Here is a 25,733-nt window from a genome sequence, read left to right as displayed (position 1 = left end):
CTCAGAACTCGACGGTGACAATTGAGGAGTTTCACTGCAAGCTGCAAGAGGCGACGAACTTCCCCCTGCGGCCGTTTGTGATCCCCTTTCTGAAGGTGACAGGGAGCTGCTGGGGCTTGCTGGTGCTCCGTGTGCCAGCCTGTGCTGCTTGGCAACGTGACATTGCTGGGAAAGCTCTCCTTGCAAGCACCACAGCGGTTTTGTTAAGGTCCAAGACAGACTGCACAGACCGTGATAGTGGCCATGTGGGACTGGCTCGCGGCAAGCTGGAATGTGTGCCACTTATGTCTGCTTGTGTGCTGGGGATAAAGGAGACAAACCAAGCTCCATGTGGCAGCTCAGATCTAGAATATTTGAAGTGCTGGCACATGGAGCATGTCTGGGGTGTGCAGATTGCAGAATCACAGCGTGGTTTGGGTTGGAAGCGACCTTAAAGCTCATCTGGTTCCAACTCCCCTGCCATGGGCAGGGACACCTTCCACGTGACCAGGTTGTTCCAAGCCACTTCCAGCCTGGTCTTGATCACCTTCAGGGATGGGGAGTCCACAACCTCTCTGGGTAACTAGATGGTGGCAGCACAAAGTGATTCCTGTGACACTTGGGTTTTGGGTGCACCGATATCAGACCATCCTCAGTTCCTGGGAAAATACAGGTGAGCCTGTCAGTGCAGACACCAGGAGCTGGAGGATCCTGAGGGGGGGGCACAGGCATTACTGCTCTGAGGTATTAATGAAGAAGAGCAAACCTTTTGGAACGGCTGGAAACTCCTGCCCCCTCTGTAATCCAGACCCGTGCTTGTTTTCCAGGCCAACCTCCCGCTGCTGCAGCGGGAGCTGCTGCACTGTGCCCGCGCTGCCAAGCAGACACCTTCCCAGTACCTGGCACAGCACGAGCACATCCTGCTCAACACCAACACCACGTCCCCTGCCGACTCCTCCGAGCTGCTCATCGAGGTGAACGGCAACGGGAAGAGGCACAGTCCAGACAGGTAAAAACAGCTGTTGTCGTTCTCTAAGTCGTTGAAGTCGTGGTTTTCATTTTCAAGCAGCATCCAGGGTCTTATCACTCCCAACAACTATTCTGGCTGTAAAAAGACACCAATGGCTGCTGCTCCTGCACTGTGAATTCAGGTTGTGTTCCTCTTTCAGGCGGGTTCTGTCCCAGAGGGACTTTTGGGTAGCATTGAAAAGCCAGAGCTGGAGAGCTGAGCGGTTTTCCACCACCCCAGCAGTAAATGGAGGCACTGGCAGGGCTGGGAGAAGGATGTGGTTCATTTTCACCACTTTTTATTCCAAGATAAAAGTTGTTATGTAATTATGTGGAGCATGCCTCAAATTCATAAAAACTGTGAAATTTTAATTTGGTCATGCTCAGAAAGATGAATCACAACACTCGGGCATCCTGAGCCTTTCCTTTGACAGGGTCACTCTGTGCGTCGCTTCACAAATTGAGTGTGTTTGTTTGAGCTCCCTGCATTAACCCCCTGGTGAAATCATCGCTGCCCAGACTCTGCTGATTCAAAAACTGCATCTTTCCCTTTCTGAGTGTGTTTGTGGGATGCTAACGAAGGCCTGTCCGTGCTGGTGTGGTTGCAGGAGGGAAGACAGCAGCTTTGAGAGGGAACCACTGCCGACAGAGCCCCCGGCCAAGAGGGTGTGCACCATCAGCCCCGCACCCCGGCACAGCCCTGCCCTCACCATCCCCCTGATGAACCCCAGCGGGCAGTTCCACCCCACCCCGCCACCCCTCCAGCACTACACCTTGGAAGATATCGCCACCTCCCACCTCTACAGGGACCCCAGCAAGATGTTGGAGCACAGAGAGATCCGGGACAGGCACGGAGGGCTTGGTGAGAGAGACTGGAGGGCTCTTTGTTGAGCTCTGGTGTCGGTCCCCGCTCGGCCACCCAAAGCTGTGTAGTGCTGGGCATGTCCTCAGCAGAGTTTTTGCAGGGAATTCAGAGGAAACAACTCGCCATGGAAAGTTAAAAACAGGAAGATTGAAAGTTTGTATTTCCCTGTATATGTGTGAGGACTGGAGCCACTGAGGATGAGGAGGAAGGATCTGGTGTGTGAGTTGAGTGTAGCCAACCCAGTAGGGTGGGGAAGTAAAAGTAACGTTTCCAAGATCAGGAGAGCAGGGCCTGACCCCCTGCCCCGTTTATCCCTTAGGTGTGTGGGTTGCTGTTTTTCCAACATGCTGTTTTTCCAGCAGGACAGCCTGAATCACAAGCTCTGAGCTCTCTTGTTTATAACAAAGGAACCAGCTCCACAGGCAGGTCAGAGCCAGAGCCACAAGTGGATTGTAGCACTTTCCAGACAGTGACACAGACAGGGATGAAAAAGCACCAGCATGGAATTGCCCCTGTAGAGCCACCGCCCTGAGATGTGTTTTAAGATCCCAGCTGTATGGAGCTGGAAGTAGAGCTCTTTCATTGTCCCTTGGAGCACTGCAAACAGTTGGTCCATCGAATCCCTCTCTGTCTGTGGCTTGTTGCAGGTTTGAATGGAGGGTACCAGGACGAGCTGGTGGATCACCGCTTAACAGAGAGGGAATGGGCTGACGAGTGGAAGCATCTCGATCATGTAAGTAGTGGCAGGAGGTGTGGGAAGCTCTGTGGGATGCAGCAAGCCGTTGTTCCACCTGCTCCAGCTTGTGATTTCCTTGTTGTTGGCACTATATCCAGGCTCTCCTGGTGGCTGGTAGAGGAACGAGCTGCCACAAGAAGGTGGATGGTGGGGAGGGTGGATAGGAGCTGTAGCACTTCCTTGGCAGGTTTTCTCTCCCCATGGTCAGGGGAAGCCAAAATCAGTGTGGATGAAGTGTCTGGAGCTGGAAAGCTTTTCCTGCAGATCACAGCCATGGCTGTCTGAGCGAACAAACCTGGCCTTGTCCCCAGGTCTCACAAGGTCCCTTGGCTTTTTGGTCTTTCCTGCCACAGCCCTGGCTAGCATGGGACCAACAAGCATGTAGATGTGCTATATGCCATCAGGATATGGACATTAAAAATGAGTAAACCCATCATTATTGTTTTAAATACTTTCTTTTCTGAGATGCCAGCTTTTTATGGGCCACAACAAGGCACTGACAGCAAGACTTGGTGCTTCTGGTGGACTTTAAGCTGAGCTTTTTCCTTCTGAGCAAGACTGCTCTTCCAAACACTTCCCTGGAGCATTTCCCTGAAAGAGATGGGATTGAAATTCAGCTTTGATCATAAATGCAGGGACATATCATGATCTAAAGCTAATGGTTTTTTTGGAGGGGATGGGGTTGGGGTGGAGCAGAGGCCCTATAGCTGAGTATTTGGAGTTAGCTGTGGCTGTAGAGAGCTGGCACCAGGATCACAGCCAACCCTTGCATGGACACCCTATTCCCAGAGGAAAGTGGTGGGGTTTTCCCCTCTACCTTCAGGAGGATGGCCTGGAGGTGTTTAGCCACTCTCTGTGGTGACCAAGGCCTTAGGGTGCAGGTGTGACCTCCTCCTCCCCACCTGGTGCTGCATCCCTGGCTGTGGCACCCTGCCTGAGTCCTGCATCATCCCAGATACCAAAATTGCCTCCCTGCTGTCTCATCTGCCTCGGGTGGTCTCTCCATGGCACCTCTGAGACATTTGGGATCACAGAATATGCTGACTTGGAAGGGACCCACAAGGACCATTGAATCCAGCTCCTGGCCCTGCACAGGCCCATCCCTAAGAGTCACCCCCTGTGCCCCAGAGGATCATCCAAACGCCTCTTGAGCTCTGGCAGCCTTGGGGCCGTGCCCACTGCCCCGGGGAGCCTGTTCAGTGCCAACCACCCTCTGGGGGAAGAACCTTTCCCTGAGATCCACCCTGACCCTGCCCTGACACAGCTCCGGGCCGTTCCCCCCGTGTCCCACCGCCAGGGAAGGGAAACGACCCAGCGAGCGGGACCTTGAGAGCGCCGCGTTCTCCCGCAGGCGCTGAACTGCATCATGGAGATGGTGGAGAAGACGCGGCGCTCCATGGCCGTGCTGCGGCGCTGCCAGGAGGCCGACCGCGAGGAGCTCAACTACTGGAAGCGGCGCTGCAGCGAGACGGCGGAGCCGCGCAAGGCGGGCGCGGAGCTGCTCTCCCGGCACAGCCCCGGCAGCTCCGACTCCGTGGGCAGCGGTGAGTCCGGCCCCTCCTGAGTGGGTGTTCTTAATTAGCACAGAGATACCTTAGGCATAAGGGATACGGTAATAATATGTTCGAATTGTAATGCAAATTAAGCAGCGCATAACTGTTCTCAGAGCTTTGAGGAGGGGCGGGTCGCTGGATACGTGGAAGCTCCTGAGTGAGCTCCTGGAAGCAACACTTGTTTGCATCTAAAGGCACCATTTCTTATGGCAGAGAAGAGTCTCTCTTCCTTGTCACAGAGCCATGTTTACTGACCAAACACAGCCAAAGCTGAGAAACCTGGGGGTGAAAAGGCAGGAGAGGTGTTTGGCTCTGCCTCTCTTCCCCCTCCAGTCCTTCTTGCCTAAAGGATTCTAAACGTCAAGGTCTACTTATTCTAAAAATACCAAAGACTTTTGTAAGTATAATAACTACCTTAATTCTGTTTTTGTACCATGAGTCAACTTAACTTTATTCAAGCTGACTAGTTTTCCCCTCCAGTGTGCAGCAGTTTGACCCTATACAAAAAACAAGTCTAAAATGATGAGTTTATTTGGATGTAATTCTAATTTCCATCCTAACAAATATGCTGTAAATCAAGTCCTGGGGAAAAAAAAAAAAAGCTGTGATCATTCAGTAGTAAAAATGGATTTTTTCTAACAAGAATAGATGTCAATTTGATATGTATTCCACTTGTTTGTGTACAAACTAAAGAGTGAATCCTCCTGCAAGAAATTCTAGTGCCCATGGCTCCAGCTGTCAGCATGGAGTGGCTGGGCGTGTGTGACAGCCTGAAGGGTACAGCCAGCTTTTAGCCCTTCTATATTTAAGTATATCATGACTAATACACTTACAGCTCCATGTTGTTAAAGGTAATATATTTTAATATAAATTTGGAATGCTTTTGATGCTTTTCCACTCATTGGACCTAGGGATAATTTTCAAGCTCCGTTGCTTTTGTGAGAAGGTGCAGTTAAACATCAAGCAGCATCCCCAGGTGTCTCTGGGGACAGTTTGTCCATCAGTTCAAGCCTCTGAATTGCCCAGGGAGTGGGAAGTGCTGTGCTTGATGTAAACTGCTGGTGCTCAGGGTCTCTGGACAGTGCAGATGTTGAATGACATATATTTATAAGTATTGCCTGTTGCTATAGAGTACCAGGAGATGGAAACAGGTTATATAATGTCATAAATTATGCAAGGTGCTAATTAAATGTTGTAATTTGTCGTCTGAGTGTTTGAGGAACGGCTTTAACCCTCGGAACCCTCTGCTTTGAGTTTTAGCTGGTCAGTCCTACCCTGCCCCCGATGTCCCCAGGTACCTCTGGGCACGTAAGCAGCAGGTGGGGGAGATGAGGCTTTGCCAACCTTTCCCTGTGTCCCTTATTCCAACAGATTCACTGCGGGAGTTCAGCAGCAGGTCGGGAACGGGCTACGTCACTGAGGAGATTTGGAAAAAAGCTGGTGAGTGTTTGCTGGTGACCTCGGCCAGGGATTCTGCCGGATCGCCTGGGGTAAACACAGATGCTGTGCAGAAACAGCAGCAGGCCAGCTGCAGGAACGCCCCAGGATGTGCACATCTGGCTGCCAACATCCCCGCCCTGGGCCTTCCAAAGGGCTCTGCTCCTCTGTGGTGCCACTGGGGATCCCGTGGGACTGAGCCTGGCCTGGCCGCTCCCTCTCTTTGTCTGGGAGGCTCGTCCCGCTCCTCGGGCAGGGGGGTGACGCCGCTCTCTCCTTCCAGAAGAAGCTGTGAACGAGGTGAAGCGCCAGGCCATGTCGGAGGTGCAGAAGGCGGTGGCGGAGGCGGAGCAGAAGGCGTTCGAGATGATCGCCTCGGAGCGGGCGCGCATGGAGCAGACCATCGCCGACGCCAAGCGCCAGGCCACCGAGGACGCCTTCCTGGTGATCAACGAGCAGGAGGAGTCCACGGAGGTAACGTGGCCAGGGGACGTCCCCAGGAAGGGGCTTTCCTTCCAGGCCCTGCCCGATGGTGGCTCAGAGCCTGCAGGTCCCCCATCCCTTGTCGTGGAATCATAGAGCGCACAATGGTTTGGGTTGGAAGGGACCTTAAAGATCATCTTGTTTCAAACCTCCTGCCATGGGCAGGGACAACTCCCACTAGACCAGGTTGCTCCAAGCCCTGTCCAGCCCTGGGCTTGTGCACTTTTTCCTTTTAGAAGTTTCTCTCTGATCAATAACTAAAGGAATGAGCTGATATCATAAAAATTCCCTTCTGCTTTTGATTTTGCTGGCACAGAATCAGCCTAAACAGTGTCTGCAACACCTGTGTGTGTGTGTGCAACAGCCACATGAAGGTACTGCTGGGGACCCTGAGCTGAGCCCAGTGTAATGACCAGGGGTTTTGTGGGATTGAGAGAGGTGTGGAAGCAAAGAGAAAGTGATGCTGGTGGATGCAGCTCTCTGTTTAGCTGTTGAATGCACCGGTCAATAAACACGTGATGGGAGTGGGTGGAACTGCTCAGTAAGCCACAGGAGGAATGAGACAAGCAGTGATTTCTCTGTAGGGGAATACCAGAGGAGTGTCCTCCTCCTCCTCCAGCCATGCTGGGAAGCAGTGTGGGACCTTGGGAGCTGTTGAGCACCCCCTGTGCAAGCCCCAGAGCACGTCTCTAAAAGCTGTCCTGTGTTCTGGCACATCATGTAACCTTTGCAACACAGTTTAAAAACAGTTCAAGTGTAAACAGCTGTGAAGCAGTGACCCACTTTTCCAAGAGTTACCACAGCCTTTGGTGTAGGAGCTTTTTGGTCTCAGGTCCTTCTTCTCCTGGAGTGGAGGAGCCTTGGGGATGTGCTGGCTCTGGAGCAGCTCGCTCACAACCCACTCTCTTTGGTGCTTTGCTGCCAGACTGTAAATGATCATCAGGAGCTGGCGGCTCCAGTGCAGACCCTGTGAGTGGGGAATCTTGCTGCCCTTCCCCACAACAGGGCTGCCTGGCACAGCCCAGCATCTCCCACCACCCCACTTCCCTGCTTGCCCAGCTCTTTGCCGGGGGTCGCAGCAGCAGTGCCCCCACAAAGGTGCCCCGTTGGGCAGGATCAGAGCAAGCTGGCTCTGATGAACGCTGCGTTCCCACAGCTGAGCTCGCCCTCCCCAGTATGTGTTTGCTGTGCCTGGATCCAGCTGCAGGGAAGCTGATGCACCAGCTCCCCTCCTTGGAGCAGCTGCAGCCGGCGCTCCGGCGCTGGCCCTTTGCCCCGCGCTCCGAGGGAAGCAGTGGCACGCCAGGAGCCCACCAGCTGACTCCTCTCCCGGCAGCCAGAGGGGCTTTGCTCTGCTTCCAGATTGAAGCTCGGGCTCTGGCAGTGCTTCCACCTGGCTGGGAGGCTTTCAGATGAGCTTTCTCTTTTCCAAATTGGCCTGTTCCAACCCCTTGTGCAGCTAGGCAGGGCGCGGAGCAAATGGTGCCTGTGCAGCATGTCGTAATCCCAGCGGAGAGCGCTTGGCTGGGAGCGATACCAAAATAGAGCTGCTTCAAACAGGAAATAAAAAGACCCAACAGCAGCATCTGCAGCATGTTCTTCAGTCTTTGCTTGCTGTTTCCTCTCTGCATTTGGGTGGATCTAGGGGAGAGGATGTGACCGGAGCAGTGTGACAGCAGCTTTGGACAGAGAAGAGGAGCAGGGGTTAGAACCGTTGGCAAAGAGCTGTGAAATGGCAGGAATTAATGGATTGCTCATTTTAATATTACCAGATCTGGGTCAGAGGGGATGGACAGTCCCCTCCAGAGCTGAGTCAGCAGCATCCTGCAGCTCTTGGAAACTAAACCCCTTTCAAGTGTGGTGTCTTTGGTCTTGCAGAGCTGCTGGAACTGCGGTCGCAAAGCCAGCGAGACGTGCAGCGGCTGCAACATCGCCCGGTACTGCGGCTCCTTCTGCCAGCACAAGGACTGGGAGAGGCACCACCGGATCTGTGGCCAAGGCCTGCATGGCCAGAGCAAGCCCCTGGCTCTGCCCACGGGCCGGGTGGCAGCAGGTGCCAAGAGCCTCGACGGCGTCCCCAGCCCGGCCCTTGAGAAGACTTCGGCGACCACCTCCCGCTCCTCCACCCCAGCGTCTGTGACAGCAATAGATACAAACGGGCTCTAGGAGGGAGGTGTTGGCTCTCTCTATTTGATTAGTTTCATGAGTTTTTTTTAAGCTGAAAAAAAACCCCACAACAACTGTTACCACTTGACACGTTTGACCCATCGCGCCGTCTCCTCGGAGCGCTGACACTCTGGCTTTGCCATCTCATCCTGCCTTTTCCTTTATGGCTCATGAACTGGGACAAGCCTTGCCCACAGCAGCTCCCTGCCCCTCTCTGGGGGGGCACCAGAGCATCTTCAGGACCTGGGGAACATTGGGCACCCACTCGGGGGACCTGGACTGTGGGAGAGTGCTGGCACACACGGGAGATGCTGAGCGTGTGGTGCCCAAGTAGGGAGCCCCATGCTTGTGGCGTGCTCAGGCTTCCTGAGGTGTCTGAGCTGCCTCCTTCAGCCACCTTTCTTCCATAATATCCCTCTGTTTTTTTCCTTACTCCCAGCAGTGGTGCCTCAGGTGGCCGTGCCAGCCGGTTCTTGCTGTGAACAGACCGGAGCCGATTCCCCAGCCAGGAGCATCCCATCCTCTAGTGCCGTGGCAAAAGCTGAGCCCGCTGCTTCTGCCTGCAGCTTGGCATCTGATGGCTGCAGAGGGGGAGGAGAGGATTTGTCTGCTTTAAACCGAATGTCAGTGCTGGGGAAGTACTGTGGGATGGCCTGGATTTCATCCCATTCTGTGGTGGGACAGACGGTTTTTGTGCTTCCTGGGTGGGACCTGTGCTGAGGTAACACGTGCAGAGCAGATCTGGGTTGGGAGCAGCTGCCCTTTCCACCTGGGGGCTGTTTGGGTGTGCAGAAAGCGTTGGGGTTTTTTTCACTGCCTAGAAGCTGTTGGTTTGTGAGTTCCTGCTGTTGTTTTTGAGCCCAGGGATCCTCACGGGGTGCAAGGGGGTGATTTACAGCCTGTGCTCTCTGCACACATCGGCCAAACTGCTAAAAGACAGGCAGGACTTGGTGTCCTGTGTCACTTCTCCCCCCCCCCAGCCCTGGGAGTCTCCTGTGGTGCTGCATCGGGAGATGCCCGGGATCTGCCTCGTCCAGCCTTTGGAGACCATCCCAAAAATGCAGGCTGAGAGCGAGGGGATGCTGTGATCAGCCTGGGGAGATCTGTCACTTGGAGGTTCCCTGCTGTGGAGTGGAAGGAGGCACTGGAGGGATTCAGGGCAATGATTAACACAGACCTGCAGCAGGGCTGTCCCAGGGCACAGCAGGGCTGCTCTTGGATGCCTCACAGAGGTCAGCAGTGGTGCAGCCCGTGGGAGGGATGGGCGTGTGCCCTCTGGGAGCTGCTCCAAATTCCCACAGTCGCACAAACAGGCTCTGGAAATCCACCTATTCAGCAAAGCCGTGTTTCCGTGACTGTGTGTGTGCAATTGCTGGGCTGGAGCCCAATGAGGCGAGTAATTCCCAAATTATTTTTGATCACTTTCTGGATTGGAGGTGAAAAATGGAGCTGTAATGAATCGTGACGGAGCTCGCGGGAGACCCCGCTGCACCAACCCTGGCTCCTGGGGAAAGCTCTTTGGGAAGCTGCTGTTGGGGGATAGGATGGGTGATGGTGTGTCTGCAAGGTTTTGTTATGCAAAAAAGCCACCGTGGCTGGTGTTGAAGATGGGTTGGGAGTGGCAGAGGGGAGTGTATCCCCCGTGTCCCCAGGAGTCGGTGCTGGGAGAGCCCTTGGCGTGGGAGCCCAGCACAGCCACTGGGATTGAGGCAGCCCCCAGTGGGGGAGGCACTGGGGCCACCCTGACCTGCAGCAGCCCAGAGGTGTCACCCAACCTGGGGCAGGTGGAGGTGGCCAGGGAGCCCCAGGTGGCCCTCACAAGGATCCCAGAACGCAGCTCTGTCCGTGTTTGCTGTGCCCAAATCCATGGCATGGAGAAGATGCCTCAGTGGGGAGGAGCAGCACTTGGGGCTTGTGAGAGCACCAGGGCAAGGGGCTGCCCTGGCACCCCCACTTAGCCAGGGCTGAAGGGTTTTCCTGCCCTAAGGGGCACATTTGGAGCAGCCTCAGGTAAGTTATGTGCTTGTGACATCCCATCCTCACCCACAGACTCGACACTGTGGGTCAGTGGGGGCCAACTGTGCCAAGGTGGGATGGGAAGGGAGAGCAGGGCAGAGCTGGAAGGAGTTGCTTGTAAATAGATTGTCTTCCATAATTCTCATGCAATGTTGATGGCTGTGTATTAAAATTAACTCCAGTGTAAATGAATGGAATACTAACAGTCATGATTAGAATGATTGCTTCTTTTTTTTCGTTTTTTTTTTGTTTGGTTTTTTTTAAAAAAACATGGAATGATAAATGTGAACTTGGGACATGGGAAGACATTGGGTTGAGGTTTCTGTTTGGGTTTTTTTTGACATTTAATTCTGTAATAGAAATTTGTTACTTCATTCCTGTGCATAACTTATTTAATGTCCTGTATAAAGGAACCCAAACTGTTACAGATGTATTTAGTTTGTTCTACTCAAAAGTAGTCAATAAAAAGACTATATTCATCCTCCAGCTCCCCCTTCTCTGTGGGAAGGGGCAGAGGTGTTTTCTGCAGTGCTTAGGCTGTTGTTGGGTTTTTTTGGGAGATGCTACTAGGCCATGACCTTGGCTGGGGACCTGCAGGGACAAAAGCTGCCTCCCCTGCAGTGGTGATGCTGCTGCAGGTGCTGTGGGGAGCCCGAGCAAAGCCTGGGAACAGAGCTGGAGTTCAATCCCATACTCAGTGATGTTGGAGTTCCTGGTTAAGTGTGTTCTTCTCTGAGCTTTTTTGAACTTACTTTTTTTTTTTGAGCACAGACCAGCCTGCAGGGTTGGTGCTGTCACAGCTGGCTGGCAGTGCCAGCCCTGTGCCCCCAGCCCCCTGCACACATGTTGGCCTAATCTGAGGATTTTGCTCTCCAGGCTCCTGCAAACAGTAATCCAGTGGTGAAGAAGCCCAAACCTGAGGGGCAAACCCCACGTGGGGCTGGGGAGGCAGCTCAGGAATCCCAGATCAGTGCCTGCTGCAGCTGTGCCCTTTGTGGATGCTCTGGGTACCCATCTCTAACCCACCCTGGCTGTGCCCTGTCCCTTTACCAATGGCCCATGGCCCCACTGTGGCCCTTGTGTGTAACTCCCAGGGGGGGAAGGTGGCCCTTGGCAATGGAGCTGCCTCCCCTGCCCTGTGACCATGGTTTTGGCCAGGGCAGTCAGCAGTTATCAGTAACAGGGTGTGTAACTGGGCACTTGGAGGATGGGTCCCCAGGGAACGGGGAGGAGCATTTGTGGTTTGGTTCCTGAGTCAGCCCTGGGACGTAGGACAGGGTTTGTTGGTGCATGTCTGAGCTGCTGTTCCTCCCCTCCAATGAGGAGCTTCCCTGATCCCATTTCTGGACATCAGCAGTGTCACCCCCATATCTCAAACCCAGGGGTTGCCCTAGAAAGCTTCTGCTGGGGCAAAACAAGCACCCCAAACCCAGCAAGCCCCTCTGTGTTGTCACTCCATGGTACCAGGGCAGGGGCTGACACTGTGTCAGACCCACCCAGCACAGTGTGTGTGAGGTGTCCCCAGGATGGAGCTGCACTCACTGCCCCTTCAGCCACGGATTTTACTTATTGCCTGCAGGGATTGGGGAAGAAACAGTCAAAATTAGTATTTCTGGTGGAGCAGCACCAGGGAAAAGAGGTTGAGGGGTGGTAACAACCCTGAGGGTGCAGGCACCTGTGGTGACCCACGTGGGTGCTGGGGGCAGACAGGGGTGCAAGGACAGTGCTGTCCTCCATGCCAAGAGTCCCCGGAGTCCCTGCCTGCCCCATGTGCCCTTCTCCCCACACTCCACACTGTTTGTGATGATGCATTTCATCCCAGCTCAGTGAGGGATTTGCTGCTCCAGCACCAACAACAGGACCACGAGCACGAGCCATGGACCAGGTGCGCTTGGGCCACTCCAGCCCTGGGACTTTCCCCCTCATTTTGTGGCCCCCTCCCATGGTGCCCATCACCATTAACTCAGCTACAGCCTCTCTGGCAGCACTGCCTGGTGCTAATGCCCGTTTATGTGAACTCATGAAGCAACAGAGACAGAGCCACTCTGGCCTCCCCAGGGACTGGGATATGCTGGGGCTGGATCCACTCTGGCCTCCCCAGGGACTGGGATGTGCTGGGGCTGGATCCACTCTGGCCTCCCCAGGGACTGGGATATGCTGGGACTGGAGCCCCTCTGGCCTCCCCAGGGACTGGGATGTGCTGGGGCTGGATCCATGCTGTCTCCCTGAGGAGCAGGGTGTGCTGGGGACGGGCACAGCCTTGGGCACAGCTGGGGCACACAAGGTCAGTCTCAAGGCCACTGCAGTGGCTGCACAGGCTGTCAGCATGCCAGGGCCTGATCAGGCACACCTTGCCAGAAATAGTTCATTAAATACTTTTTTCCCTATAAAACACTTATTCACAATCCATAGGAGGCCACCTGGCTCCCTGGGCAGAGGTGCTGCTGGCCCAGGGTGGCTCTGGTGGGCAGGGCACAGGGATGTCACAGCTGGCCCCAGCCATGTCCCCCTGCCCATCCCAACACCCCATGGAGCCTTGGGCAGCCCTTAGAACCGGGAGGAAGAGGAGCTGGAGTGGAGGAGGGGCTGAGGGGACACAGCAACCAGACCAGTGGTCCCCCAAGGGCCAGGGTGTGACCCCCAAACACGGCTCCCCCCAGCACTCAGGGAGTGCTCCGCTCTTGCCAGGCAGCTCAGAGACTGTCTTGGGGTGGAAATAAATAAGTAAATTAACAGGAGAATAGCAGGGGTGAAACACTGGCAGGGCCAAGGGCAGGCAGCCCTGCTGGGCAGCAGGAGGGGGTGAGGGACAGGGAGAGGAGGAACATGAGGGAAGGCGAGGGCTGTGCCGAGGGCTCCGTGTCCTCCCGCATGCTGACGGTGTCCTGAGGTGTCTGCCTGGGTCAGTTGTTGTTCATGATCCACCAGGAAGCTGGGGAGAGAGGGAGAGGGGTCAGGGATGTGAGGGCAGTGTTAAACAGGAGAGGGATGTAGGGTGGCAGGGATGGGGGTCCTGGCCCTGCAGGTCCCTGGCATCTGGCCCTAAAGCACCCACCCCCCCTCCCAGGGCAGGGAGCGCAGCCATGGGATGGCCTGGAGGTGGGTGATCCCCCTTGAGCTGTGGCAGCTTCTGCAGGAGAGCACTGGGAATGTGGGCAGTGGGACTGGCAGGTCAGGAGCAGTGCTGGCAGCAGTCCAAATTAATCCATGTTTTATATTATTTTACACAAGACCTGAATGTGATCCCTGAAAATAAACTGGGGCTTAATGTGGACCCCAGTTCCCACATCTGGTCACATTTCTATTGGTACCACAGGAATGTGCACATTCCCTGTGTTGGCCTCTCCCCTCTCTCAGCACTGGGCTGAGCCTGGATGCAGCCACTGGGACTGACCCAAGAGCACCAGAGCTTTGCAGAACAGGTTCAGGGCTCAGGTGAAAACCAAAACAAGGCACCAGGTGTATTTGAGGCAGGGCCCAGCTTATCTGCTACCTGTGAAGTGCCCCTGCTGCTTGGCTGTCCTGGCCGAAGAGCATCCCTGGGCAGGGGACAGACCCTGCAGCACCACCAGCTCACACAACCAAACCTGCCGGGGACAGTGGGTCTCACCCTGGCTTGAAAAACCCGATTTAGATCACCCCAAGCCAATCTTCTGCTCTGGAGGGAGTCCCTGTGCCTGTTCCTGCACTGCTCCTGCCCTCTGCAGCACACCCGGGGCACAGCGTGGCACTGGGGACCCCCTCACCTGGGAAGAGCATGGTGGTCAGCAGCTCCGGGGACTCCAGCAAGCTGATGATGGACTGCTGGAAAGTCTTGCTGCAGCTGGACTGCAAGTGGCTGTAAAACAGGGAGCAGGGTCAGAGGGGTGCAGGGGGTGCAGCCTCTGGTGCCAGGATCCCTGTCCACGCTTGGGGACAGGGCTGCTGCTGCACCAGGCACACTCTTATGCTGCCAACAGCCCCGGGGTGCACATGAGGGTGTTCTGAGCAGCATTCACAGCTGTGAGCAGTGCCAGCAGCAGGACAGGCTGGGCAAGGAGGGGGAGCCCCGAGAGGAAACCCCTTTGAGCCCCCCGCAGTGCACACGGAGAGCTCCCACCTTCTCCACGAGGTCACGTCCTGCCAGAACTCGTACAGGATGAAGCAGGCCTCGTCTGTCAGCTTGCAGGCAGAGACACTGTGGGGACAGGAGTGACCCTGAGCTGAGGCCGGGTGCTGGCACAGCCACGTGTGCCCCACCAGCCCGGGCACATCAGTCTCTCCACGAGGCCTCCAAAGCACAGTTTGGATGCATCCAGTTCGTGGCTGCTGGAGCAAACAGCTCCAGGGGATTCCAAACCCAAATCCTGCCTCACGGCTCCTGTGTCCAGGCGGCAGAGGAGCTTGAACGCTTTTAAACTGGTCTTCACTGCTGCTCAGGAATCAGCACTGTCAGTGTTTTATTATTTCCACATATCCCCAGCACTGGCACAGCTCATCCTTCCAGCCCTTTGGAGGAGGTGTCACCATTCACATGGAGAGAAACTGAGGCACAAGGGCAGGAGCTGAGCTCACAGCATGAACCCACAGCCTGCTGCTCCCAGAGCGATGCCATTGCCCCAGTGATGCTCCCCACACTCCCTCCTGCCACAGGAACAGACTGGGCCTCCAGCCTTTGGGAAGATGGGGGGCAGCAGGAGGGGGGTGAGAGCACAAGGCTTGGGGTGCAGGGCTGAGGGAACCAGCTGCACTCGGCTGCAGCAGCAGCAATTCCAGCTGAGGATGAGCCTTTCCTCCAGCTGCTGCCAAGGGCTGCTGGAGGGGGCCAAGCTCTGGGGGGACAGCAAATAACTCCCCCAGCAGCTCTGAGGTTGCATCCCCCTGAGGGGCCACGATGGGCTTTGCAATTCCCTGGAGTGAGCCAGGACTGTGGAGTCTCCCTGGGCTTGGCTCCAGCTTTCCACTCACATGGAGAGCCTGCCCGTGACACGCCACCCTGTTGTCTCCACAAATAGCTCTCATGACAAAAAAACCCATCAATTCCATAGAAAAGAACTCCCATTCTCCCCCGTCACATGTGTCACAACGAGCGTCTTCCTTTTGTTTGGACTGAAAACGTGCATTTATGCTGCTGAAACTGAAGAGCTGAAAAACGACGCTTTAAATGGGAACAGCATGAACATTCCCTGCTGAAAGCGGCTTGAAATCTCCCACGGGAGAAGGGAAGTGCCGCTCAGGGAGCAGCTGTGGCATCTCAGGGACAGGCTGGCAGTGATGTGTCCCTGCAGGCAGAGCCCTGGAGCAGTGCTGGGGGCAGCCTTGGCCTCACACGGGGTCAGCTTCAGGTGCTTACAGCTGCTTCCCACACACACTGTCCATAAATCAACGCTCTGCATGAGCTCTGCCCTTGACCTTTCCATTGCTTTCGAGTCCCTCAGTGCTGGAGGAGTTCATGCACTCACTTACACGCACGTGCCATTCCTGTTGGCATAAACCCCACCCCCTCCTTCCCAGACACTGGTTCTTACTGGGAATACCTGCAGCAGGAGCTGGGACAGTACTGCAGGCAGGGACAGCGCTGCAGCCATGACACACTCACCCTCTCTGCAAGGTCCAACCCCTGCGTGCTGAACCCACCCTTGCACCGACCAGCACACGAAACACTCCACAAAAACCCTTCTGTCCCCCCTAAAGGTGCCATATTAAAGCCTCCATTTCTGGAGGAGCCACCCCACAAACCACCCCACAGACCCCCCCACTTACTGCAGGCAGCTGCTGTGCCCGGCGGTGCCCTCGGTGTAGGAGCGGAACGCCTGCCGGAACTCCTCGATGCTGCTCGTGGCCACCGAGATCTGCCTCTTGGCCACCAGGATGTGCTGCCAAGGGACAGAAGGGCATCAGGGACTGGCCTGTCCCCTCCTGCCCTCCCTGCTCCCACCCTGCTGCGGGACACGGCGGTGCCAAGCAAGCACAGCACCGCAGTGGGACTGGCACCACGGTGACATGAAGTGGCTTCTTCCCACCTGGGCAGGTTGCCTTTACACCAAGGACTGCACCAATAGGAGATGCTCCATCCCCTGGTGGTGGGGTCCTGCTGCAGTTCCCAGTGTCCTCCCCACAGCAGAAAGGGCCTTGGGGATCCCTCCACCTGGGCTGTGCACGGAGCACACCTGCGGGATTTGGGCACTCACAAGAGAGTATCACCTTCCTCTGGGCTGGCTGTGGGCACTGCCCAAGGCTTTCAGGGGCCTGAGTGAGCTGCATTTGTCCTGAGTATGGTCCCACACCCAGCTCACAGCCCTGAATCCCACCCTGCTCCATCACCAGGCTGCAGACTCCTCGTCAGCCCACAGGTAGAGCTCACCCAGTCTCGGGGCACAGGAGCTGTGTGAGGGGGGATCTGTGCACATTCTGGGTTACCTGCAAACAAGGAGCAGCAGGACAGGGACTTACTGCATCTTGTCCTTTGCACATGGATTCCTCCTTCAGCGGCTCCAGGTGTGGGCTCTGCATTCAACACCACAAGGAAAATCAGAGTTACTGCAACAAGGGAAACCTGGGAACCCACAGCCCAGCTCAGCGGACAGGCAGTACACTGGGGATGTTCCTGGGGTCCTTGGGGGAGGACAGGCATATGACCTGTGGGGTTGGTGGGTCCTGGCTGACTTGTCAGATCAGCAGGACCATGGGAGGGTCAGCAGAGCTGAGAGGAGAAGGGTGGATCTGGAGACTGCAAGTCTGGGTCTGGTGAGTGGGTGGAGCTCTGTGACGATGCCAGGACCGAATATGGGGGGTGCTGGCACAGGGAGAGGTCCCAGCACCGACCTGGCCATGTGGGGCAGCCCCCAGCAGCTCTCCTTGGCCACACACCTTGCATTCCAGCTTCTCGATGAGCTGCTGGAGCCTGTTGATCTGAGCCATCCACTGGCTGTTATCCTCGACACAAACACCTGCACAGCAAAGGGCACGGAGATGTCACCAAAAAAAACCCCTCAATTTTGTCATTGCAAAAGCTTGCTCAACTCCCAGAAAACCACAGATCTTCTAAAAACTTCTGATTTAAACCAAAAACCTGATATTTCTGCTGAAACTTCTCCTACTGCCCAAGGGATACAACACCCCACAGAAGCTGGCATCTTGGTGAGATGCTCCAGGCTCCATCCCAGAGTTGCCCAGTGATGCTGTAGATGTGGTACTTGGGGACATGGTTTAATGGTGGCCTTGGCAGTGCTGGGATAATGGTTGGACTCGATCATAGAGGTCTTTTCCAACTTTATTGATTCTGTGCTGATCCCACACCCATTCCAGGCTCCAGGGGGGCACAGACCAACCCCAGGGACACCAGGGACACCAGGCTGCAGGTACCTGTTGTCAGCATCCCAGAATAGGGGTCTGTTGGAGACAGACAGATGTTTTTCTGTCCTCTGCGCCCACACCGTCTCCCCGACCTCAGGCCAACTGAAGTCTCAGGTTTTTTTATGTCCTTTCTGGAAGGAAAAAAATGCAGAACAAGGGGTTGAAGTCATTCCCAGAGGGATCAGCTTCACGGCAGGCTTGGAAAGGGCAAATCCTGCTCTGGGATGTCCCTCCTGAAGAGACCCTGCCCCATCCTGCACTCCCACGAGCGGGGCTGGGAAGGACCAGCACGTCCCACCCCATTACCTCTCCCGTCCCGCCTGCTCCTCCACGGTGTCCACAGCACACTCCAGGGATGCCTGCAGGGACTGCAGCTGGTGCATGGTTTCCCGCAGCAGGAATCGGGTCAGGAACTGCTCTATCTTCGAGGAGGTCTCATACCTCTGTGGGGAAGAGGAGAGGATATGTCAGGCACCTCTGACTCCATGCAGGGGGAGCAGAGCCACAGCTGGAAGGGGTTGGCCCTTAAATAAACTCAAAGAGGTGGATGTCAATCAAATGTTTAGTTATTTCAGAAAAAAAAGTGACACTATAGGGCAGAAGAACCCTCTGGGCAACTGCCTGTGAGATCACAACAGGGAACACAGGCACGGTTCCATCTGCACTCCAGCCAAAGGACCCTCAGTCCCGGCCCCAGCAGTCTCAGCCCTGGCCCCAGCACTCTCAGCTCCGGGAGCCGTGGAGGAGAGCAGATGGACACAAGCCACAAGGTAAAGGGACTGTCCCCAGCTTCAGGGAGGGTTCCAGGGCTGGCAGAACATCCCTCGTGCTCACTCGTTCACACACGGCTCTGCTCACACCAGGGCTCTTGGGACAAGGCTGGGACCCCACGGCGATCCCCCAGGTGCAGGAAGCCCCTTCCAGGGATCCCTCACCACTGGCAGGCCAGGATAGGGGCTGGCTTCATGCCCTCTCTCCCTGGGAAGACACCGCCAAGCCCCTCTGCTCCCACGGGAGGTTCCGTGATGAATGTCTGACATGTGCTGGTGTTCAGGGTCACCCCACAGACCTTCCCCATGTCACTTGTCGAGTACAAGTGAGTGACAGCCCCTGTGAGCCCCAGCCCACCTGCCCCCTGGCACTGGAGGGGTGTCCAGGAGGAATATGGGTCTGTGTGCCCATTCCCCACCACTGTCCTTCTGGATCAGAGGTGCGGAGTGAGCACCAGGGGAGAATCACCTCCTTTGACCTCCTGGGCACACTCCTTTGGATACAGCCCTGGATTCGGTCCAACCACTCGAATCTCCTGTCCAGTTTTCCCTTGCTTCCTTAAAACCACCTGAAATTCTGTCCTTGCACTGCCAGAAAATCTCCAGGCCCCCAGGGAGGGAGACAAGGTACCCAAGGAGGGATACTCAGCGAGACGTGGAGCAAGGAGACAGGAGGAAAAGCTGAGACACGTACCCAGACACTTCTAGAGCAGGCACTGCTGTCCTGCAGTGGGGCTGAGCTGCTCTCCCTTGTAGAGCAGGTACTTGGGCCTGGTTTGGCTTCATGAGACCCCTCTTGTCCTGCTGCAGGCTCTTCCTCCCTCCCCGGCATCCCTCCGGAGTGCCAGCCATGCTGAAGCCTGCAGTCATCATCGACAGCGGCAGCAGCTTCACCCGGGGTGGCTTTGCGGGGCAGAGGCAGCCCCAGTTTGTTCTAAGGACTGTGCTGCTGCACCCCTGCAGTGCAGGCCCCAGGAGGGACAGCCAGCAGCATCCCACTGCCACGGGAAGCACAGAAGGCTTCGCGGCAGCAGCCAGGTCCTGCCCGCTCCAGCACGGCATCGTTGAGGATTGGGATGGCATGAAGAGCCTGTGGGGCCACCTCTTCTCCTGCAGCCTCAGAGTTCCACCAGAGGAACACCCGGTGCTCCTGGCTGAGTCCCCGTCCTGCCCTGCCACCGACAGGGTAAAGGCAGCCGAGGTGCTTTTCGAGAGCTTCGGGGTGCCAGCCCTGCACATGGCCAACACCGGGTTCCTGTCCCTCTGCGCCCACGGCAGAGTCACCGGGCTGGCCGTGGAGGCCGGGGCGGGAGTGTCCCACGTCACCACCGTCTGCCTGGGCCAGACCCTGAGGAAGGGCACCCAGCGCCTGGGGGTGGCCGGGGAGCTGCTCTCCAGCCACCTGCACCAGCTGCTGCTGGAGAGCCCCAACCAGCCCGCGGCGCTGCACGCCCTGACCAGGAAGACGCTGTCCCAGCTGAAGAAGCAGTGCTGCTACGTCTCCCTGGACTATGAAAGGGACCTCCAGGACCAAGGTTGCCATCATCCAGCCCGATTCCAGACGCCAGATGGGCGCTGGATAACCCTGGGCAAGGAGCGGTTCTGCTGCCCGGAGCCGCTCTTCCAGCCCAAGCTGCTCCAGCACGGCTGCCCCGGGCTGCACCAGCTGGCCTGGCAGAGCCTCCAGACGGTGCCCGACCACGCCAGGAGGGACGTGCTGGGCAACATCGTGCTCTCAGGTGGCTCCTCCATGTTTCCTGGCTTCCCAGAGAGGATGTGCTTAGGGTTGAACCTCCTTTCCCAAGGCACGGGCGTCCAGATCGATGTCCTGGCGAGCCCGGAGAGGGGCACGGCGGCCTGGCTGGGGGGCTCCATGGCAGCGTCTCTCACGTCCTTCCAGCGTGCGTGGATGACAAAGGGCGAGTACCAGGAGCATGGAGCTGAGTATGTGCACACCAAATTCCAGTAGATGGATGGCAGCCATCCCACCGTCAAGCTACAGGAGGAGGGACTCCAAAATACCACCTTGCTCCGGGCAGAGCTGCGGCAGCAGTGACCGAGGGCAGCTCCCGCGCTGCTACAGGGGTGCAAAGTCAATTAAAGCGCTCCAAAAGGAACAAACTGCTTCTCATTGACACTCTGGGTTATTTCCGTGCCCATCCATGGCATCAGAGCTGTCCTTTCCTAATGGAAGTGCAGCTGCCAGCACAGGGAACAAGGCTGCTCCAGCTGTCAGCACAGCAGGACCCCTGAGGTCTGTGGGGAGCCACAGGGATGGGAGGAAGGAGCCGAGGAGGGGAAGGTCCACATGGTGCCTGCACTGCAGCCACTTTACTACAGCAGGCAATTCCAGATCCCAGCACTGAAGCAGCTCAGGGTTGGGTATGGAGATGAGCTGAAAACCAGGGAACTGAACTCGCTCCTTGTAATTTTGGTATAAAGGTCATTTGGTGCTTCAGGGAGCCCATTCAGCTCCCTGAACAGGCATTTCCTCACCTGGCTTTGCTGCTGCTTCAGTGAACTGACTCAGCTCAGCAGATGATTAGAAAAGGATTGGAAGTTGCAGGGGGGAGCAGCTGGGGAGCACAGCCCAGCTGTCACAGCAGCTCCCTTCCCTACAGCCAGACCCATTCCAGCTCCTCAAGGGACACAGGCGGGACTGCAGCGGGAAGGAGTCTCCACATGATGCAGGAGGGCTGGTTGCTCCACAGAAGCATCCACCAGGAGAGGTCAACCCCTCTCCTTGACAAGACAAGGAGACAGACCAGCATCCCCTCTGCCTTCCCTGGGGTGTCCTCATGTGACCCCAAGGCACAGCCCCAGAGCCAGGCTGCCTTCACCCCCCCGAGCTCCATGAGCCATGTCCAAAAGAATGTCCAGCAATGCCACCACATTACTCGGGTCAAATATTTCCGATTCCTACTGTGTTTCTCTCCAGCACACTGAGGATCTGGAATTCCAGAAGCTCTGTACAGAAGCATGTGGACATAACCCTTCCATTGCTGCTGCCAAAGGAGGGGAAGAGTGGGGAAGGCCTTGAGCCCCTCGTGGTTTTCTGGTTGTTCTGTGCCACAGCCAAGCCACCAGCCTGATCCAGGAGCTGCATCCAACTGGGCACAGCTGTGGCTGGCTGGGATGGGAAGGTAAGTGGAGAAAGTGGAGAGCACTGCCCTGGGCTCGTGCTGGAGGTGGCAAAGGAAGGCCCCAGCCACCCCCCAGCACCACAGTAGGCAGAGCAGCCAGGGGGGTTTTCATCCCTGCTGGAAAATGAATCCCATTTTCCTGCCAGAGGAAGAGGATGGCAGTGGAGCTGACACGATGCAGCCATGGGAAGCTGAGCTCCAGCTCTGCCTCTCTGGGCTCTCCCCAGCCAAGCATCCCACCTGATCCCACAAGACTTCCTTCCCCACAGCCCCAGCAATGGAGAGCACAGGGCTGGGGACCCCTGCCCAGCCCTTCCCCTCCCCACTCCCAAGGGGGGCAGGAACCAAAATCCCTGACAGCACCACTTATCTGTGCTTGCCCAGCTCCTGCCAGCCCAGACACACAGTCCCTGCTTATGAGGGAACAACCAACACTCCAATCTCCCCAGGACACACCTGAGAAAGCAGGTGAAGAGGAGTACAGAGGATCCATTGTTCACCCCCCACATGGCCTGGCACAGTCTGTGTCACTCCAGGAGCATCCAAATCCAAATACTGTCACCTCCCTGGCAGCACAGAGGGCACTTCCACCAGCAAGCAGCCTCCACAGGTGAATGAGGTGTATTCTCATCTCCAAGGTGTCCTTCCCAGCACCCCCCCAGCCTTGGTCTATGGATCTTCACCTTACATGGGCTTTGGATGCTTCTCCCCCAGCACATCACACCCCTTCCAAGGGCCAGGTGCAGGGAGAAGCACCAAGCAAACCTTCCAGCACCCTCCATGCTCTCAGCTTTCACCCTGAGGGGGCCCAAGCCTCGTGTCCTTCCTGGATGATGTGGGTGGATGGAGTTTTACAGCAGGGGCAGGCGCTGCTCCCACTGACATCACAGCTGGGGGGGGCACCTCGAGCCTGCCCCGAGCCCCACAGCTCCCCCAGTGCAGTCCTTGCACCCCAAACACACAGGCACAGGCATCAGCCTGAGGTGCCACCCCCCAAAACCCAGCTGCCAGCCTGGGGCACGCTGTGCTTGGAGGGGACTCAGCCCTGGAGGGTCCCACGTGGACACGTCAGCACCCACAGGATGAGCAGCTGCCTCCTGTCTCTCGCCCTGTCACACACAGCACACCCAGGGGAACGTGCTGGAGGGAAGGATGGAAATAACCATCCCTCCAGAGAGCCCCAGATGCTGCTTCACCCAAATTCAGCTTGAAAAATGTCATGCCAGGCGAGGGAATCAACTGAAAAACACACCTTTGCTTCAGGCCAGCTGCCCAGCCCTCCTTGCACTCCTCATCTGGGGGCAAACAAGCAAAATCCTCTCATCAGGAGCTGCCCCACGTGGGTCAAACCCTCTGTAAACAGAGGTTCAATGAAAATGTGCTCTGGCTCACCAAGCACAGCATTTTCTGCCCACAGGGAAGCCCCATGGATAGGAGTCACAGAGGAAATAACCCAGCAAGCAGGAGACATGGAATTCTGGTCATGGGCTGGTATTTCAGCTCTCTTTACCCAGATGAAAATCCCCAGGTTGCCAGGAGCTGCTATAATGCTGCTTTTGAGAGGTTTTATTAGTTTCTTACGATGATAGTTAAGCTCAGGACAGAATGGAACAGGTGGTCACGTTCCTGCCAAAGGAGAAATAATAGCACCTGGCTTGGAGAGGCATTTATGGGCTGGTTTGCAGTGTTTGCAGACTGGAGAATGGAAAGATTTTAGCATACAGGCCCCCTGGGAGAAACATCAGGCTGTTTCCCAAGGTATTTCCACAGTTCACTTCCTACTCTGCTGCTGTTCTATTGCAAACGTGAAGCTCAGCCACAAAACAAGGTGTCATTAGCACACTACAGCACAGCCAGCAAGTTATACTTTACAAATATAAGTGGGAATTACAGGATTTGGAGAAAAACCCTCTTTTCTTTACCATGCTTCTACCAGCCCAGTGAGGGAGGATGGAAGCCTGGGGACCCCTAATGATTTGGTTTCCTCCTGCCAACCTGCAGGCACATAAAAGTGGCCAAGAGCAGCTTTACTGCCCACACACACACACACAGAGTCCTGCAGTCCCACAGCGAGGACAAACCCAGCTTGCATTTCTCCTGCTTTATCCCAGCATTTATCCTGCAGCTGACAAGGGGCATGGCAGCAGATCCAGGAGCCTGCCAGCCAGGGGACAGCTGTGGAGACATGACATTGATCCATGCCAGGGATCCTGGCCCACAGAGGTGGGAATCCTCCATACTAAAAGGGTTTTTGGCACCACAGCTCCCAAATCCAGAGCTGCAGAACACTCCCTCCAAGCTTTGCTTTCCTTATTTCCTTCCCTGCTGCAGCTCATGGCCCTGGCATGGCCCGAGCAAGGCCAGCACATCCCCCAGGCTCTGTTTCTTGTGCCAATGAGACATCTCAGGATCTCTGAGACTCTTCCTGGTTGTAAAGCAGGGTTTTATTTACATGAGCCTGTTTACAGCTGTGGGGAAGTACCTGGGGGATGCAGGGGTGAGAAATCTTGTGGCAGCAGCAGTAAGAAACTGGAGATGGATAATGCCCTGAGCAAGAGATGCTGTGGCTCAGCTGGTGAGACCCAGCACGAGTCAGAAATCCCCTTCCCCTTCTTCCAGCCAGTCTGGACATCACTGCCTGCTCAGGAGTCATGTGAAGTCCTCTTAAATACAGCCTGGGAAGAACATCTGCTGCCTGCACAGCCCTGATCTGGAGGCAGAGCTCTGTGGGGAGGGTTTTTGGAGCAGGCAGGTCTCTTTCAGTCTCCTCAGAGCACTGTGGCTGCAGCTCCAGCACAAGCAGCTCCCTGGGAAGGATTCACCTGGCTCTTCCATGGGGTGGTCTCTCTGCCCAAGTGGGGCTCTCAGACCTCAGCCCGGGGTATCACAGCAGTGAATCAACAGGAACAAGGGGCAGGTGTAATATGGGAAGTCTCTGCTCTCTGTCCCCACCCCTGGCTCACAGAGAGGGGAGTTCTGCCCAAAATCCAGCTGAATAAAGCCACTCATCCCATAGTAACTCAAGCTCGAGTCCAGTTCTGGAAATACAAATCTGGGAATATATTCAGGTCACAGCAGGTAAGAAGGCAGCATTTATCATCTCTGGCAGCCTCTAGAATGGCAGGTGTCCCACAGCTCTGCAAGAGCTCTGCCCACAGGGTCAGAGCATCCTCCCTTCCTTCCTTCTCCCCAAAGCAGAGCCCAGCAGACCAGGAGAGAGCAGGGAGATGATTCCCAGGAGGGTCAGTGTCTGCATCAGGGCACTCAGGAGCTCAGAACACCTGATCAGCACAGATCTCCCCTGGGTGAGAGCAGTGCTGTGAACACTGGGCTGCCCCAGCTCTGGGCAGATCCAAACGGGTGGAAAAGCGAGTCCATAAAAATCTGTTCCAACAGGGAGAACCTGCTTCTCCTTTCCAGGGAACACCAGTGGCACCAGAAACTATGAAGTGAATGAATGCATCACACCAATACTGTGAAGCAGACAGTGACTGTGCTGTCCTTTGGAGAAACACATGAATATACACATTCATTACACACAGAAAACCAGAACAGAGAAGAATTGATATAAAGCATAGCTCTCTGGAGAGGATTCCTTCTCTCCCTCTGGACTTGCAGTTAATAACTGTAAAGGGGGCAGGGCAGCTGAACCAAAGGGAAAATGTATTTTCCAGTGATTCCCTCTCCTGGTATGAAATTTCTCAAGGTACAGGGAGACACTGCTGAGTCTGGGTCTGGGCAGAGGAAAATTCAGAGAGAAGGACTGACACTACACTTCACACCACTGTGAAGACTGTGGGACAGATCCCCCTTTGCCTCTCTGGCAGATCAACAGGTCAGTGGATGATGCCCTTCATTCCCTTCCAACCAAGCATCAACCCACTGCACTGAAGGGAAGGAAAGGGCTGGCCCTTCCCAAGGAGGTAAGCCCAGAATAAGCCCCAAGCACATTTAATACATTTCAGGGGCAAAGGGGGCTGCTGGTCACCGAGAAAGGTCCTTCCAGCAATGGCCACTGCTTTTCCCAGCTGTCTTTAGCTGGGCACCACAGCCCTCTGACACACGGGCGGGGGGCTCAGAGCAAGAGGCTGCTTGCCCTAATTAGCAGCCTCCAATCTGCTTCCCATCAGCACAAGCTGCAGGGAGAGGGAGAGCATTCCCAGCAGGGATGAACTCTGCAGCAGGCTGGGAGTCACTGAATTGCAGCATTTCCTAGCTGTCCCTGTAGCCTGGCTGTTCCCA

The 25,733-nt window shown here is 55.9% G+C and overlaps 4 protein-coding genes across 8 annotated transcripts in view; 2 read left to right on the top strand and 2 right to left on the bottom strand.

The window, feature by feature from the left end:
* CBFA2T2 (CBFA2/RUNX1 partner transcriptional co-repressor 2) overlaps positions 1–10,722 on the top strand; it is a 60,241-nt gene extending 49,519 nt beyond the window's left edge. For all 4 annotated transcript variants that reach the window (XM_051802778.1, XM_051802780.1, XM_051802779.1 and 1 more), the window contains exons 4-11: positions 6–95; positions 807–988; positions 1,596–1,849; positions 2,500–2,585; positions 3,940–4,132; positions 5,513–5,581; positions 5,862–6,052; positions 7,940–10,722. In XM_051802778.1, coding sequence (XP_051658738.1) covers positions 6–95; positions 807–988; positions 1,596–1,849; positions 2,500–2,585; positions 3,940–4,132; positions 5,513–5,581; positions 5,862–6,052; positions 7,940–8,227 — 1,353 coding nt within the window. In that variant the 3' untranslated portion in view covers positions 8,228–10,722. The remainder of the gene's footprint in view (positions 1–5; positions 96–806; positions 989–1,595; positions 1,850–2,499; positions 2,586–3,939; positions 4,133–5,512; positions 5,582–5,861; positions 6,053–7,939) is intronic.
* PXMP4 (peroxisomal membrane protein 4) overlaps positions 1–25,733 on the bottom strand; it is a 131,123-nt gene that overhangs the window by 71,248 nt on the left and 34,142 nt on the right. The window lies entirely within an intron of this gene.
* NECAB3 (N-terminal EF-hand calcium binding protein 3) overlaps positions 10,469–25,733 on the bottom strand; it is a 27,939-nt gene continuing 12,674 nt past the window's right edge. Inside the window, exons 6-13 of the mRNA XM_051802808.1 lie at positions 17,885–18,021; positions 17,588–17,709; positions 17,093–17,172; positions 16,676–16,729; positions 15,986–16,098; positions 14,343–14,420; positions 13,990–14,081; positions 10,469–13,175 (exon numbers count right to left, since the gene is read on the bottom strand). Coding sequence (XP_051658768.1) covers positions 13,147–13,175; positions 13,990–14,081; positions 14,343–14,420; positions 15,986–16,098; positions 16,676–16,729; positions 17,093–17,172; positions 17,588–17,709; positions 17,885–18,021 — 705 coding nt within the window. The 3' untranslated portion in view covers positions 10,469–13,146. The remainder of the gene's footprint in view (positions 13,176–13,989; positions 14,082–14,342; positions 14,421–15,985; positions 16,099–16,675; positions 16,730–17,092; positions 17,173–17,587; positions 17,710–17,884; positions 18,022–25,733) is intronic.
* On the top strand, positions 18,219–20,441 carry ACTL10 (actin like 10). Its single transcript, XM_051802807.1, has 2 exons — positions 18,219–18,348; positions 19,159–20,441. The coding sequence occupies exon 2, from the start codon at positions 19,199–19,201 to the stop codon at positions 20,315–20,317; it is 1,119 nt and encodes a 372-aa protein (XP_051658767.1). The 5' UTR covers positions 18,219–18,348; positions 19,159–19,198; the 3' UTR covers positions 20,318–20,441.

The sequence above is a fragment of the Manacus candei genome, unplaced genomic scaffold, assembly GCF_025592945.1.
Source record: "Manacus candei isolate 608988 ecotype Guabito, Panama unplaced genomic scaffold, ASM2559294v1 h1tg000057l, whole genome shotgun sequence".
NCBI lineage: Eukaryota > Metazoa > Chordata > Aves > Passeriformes > Pipridae > Manacus > Manacus candei.
Note: the sequence above shows the minus strand (reverse complement) of the source record. Positions and strands in the feature narration are given on the sequence as shown.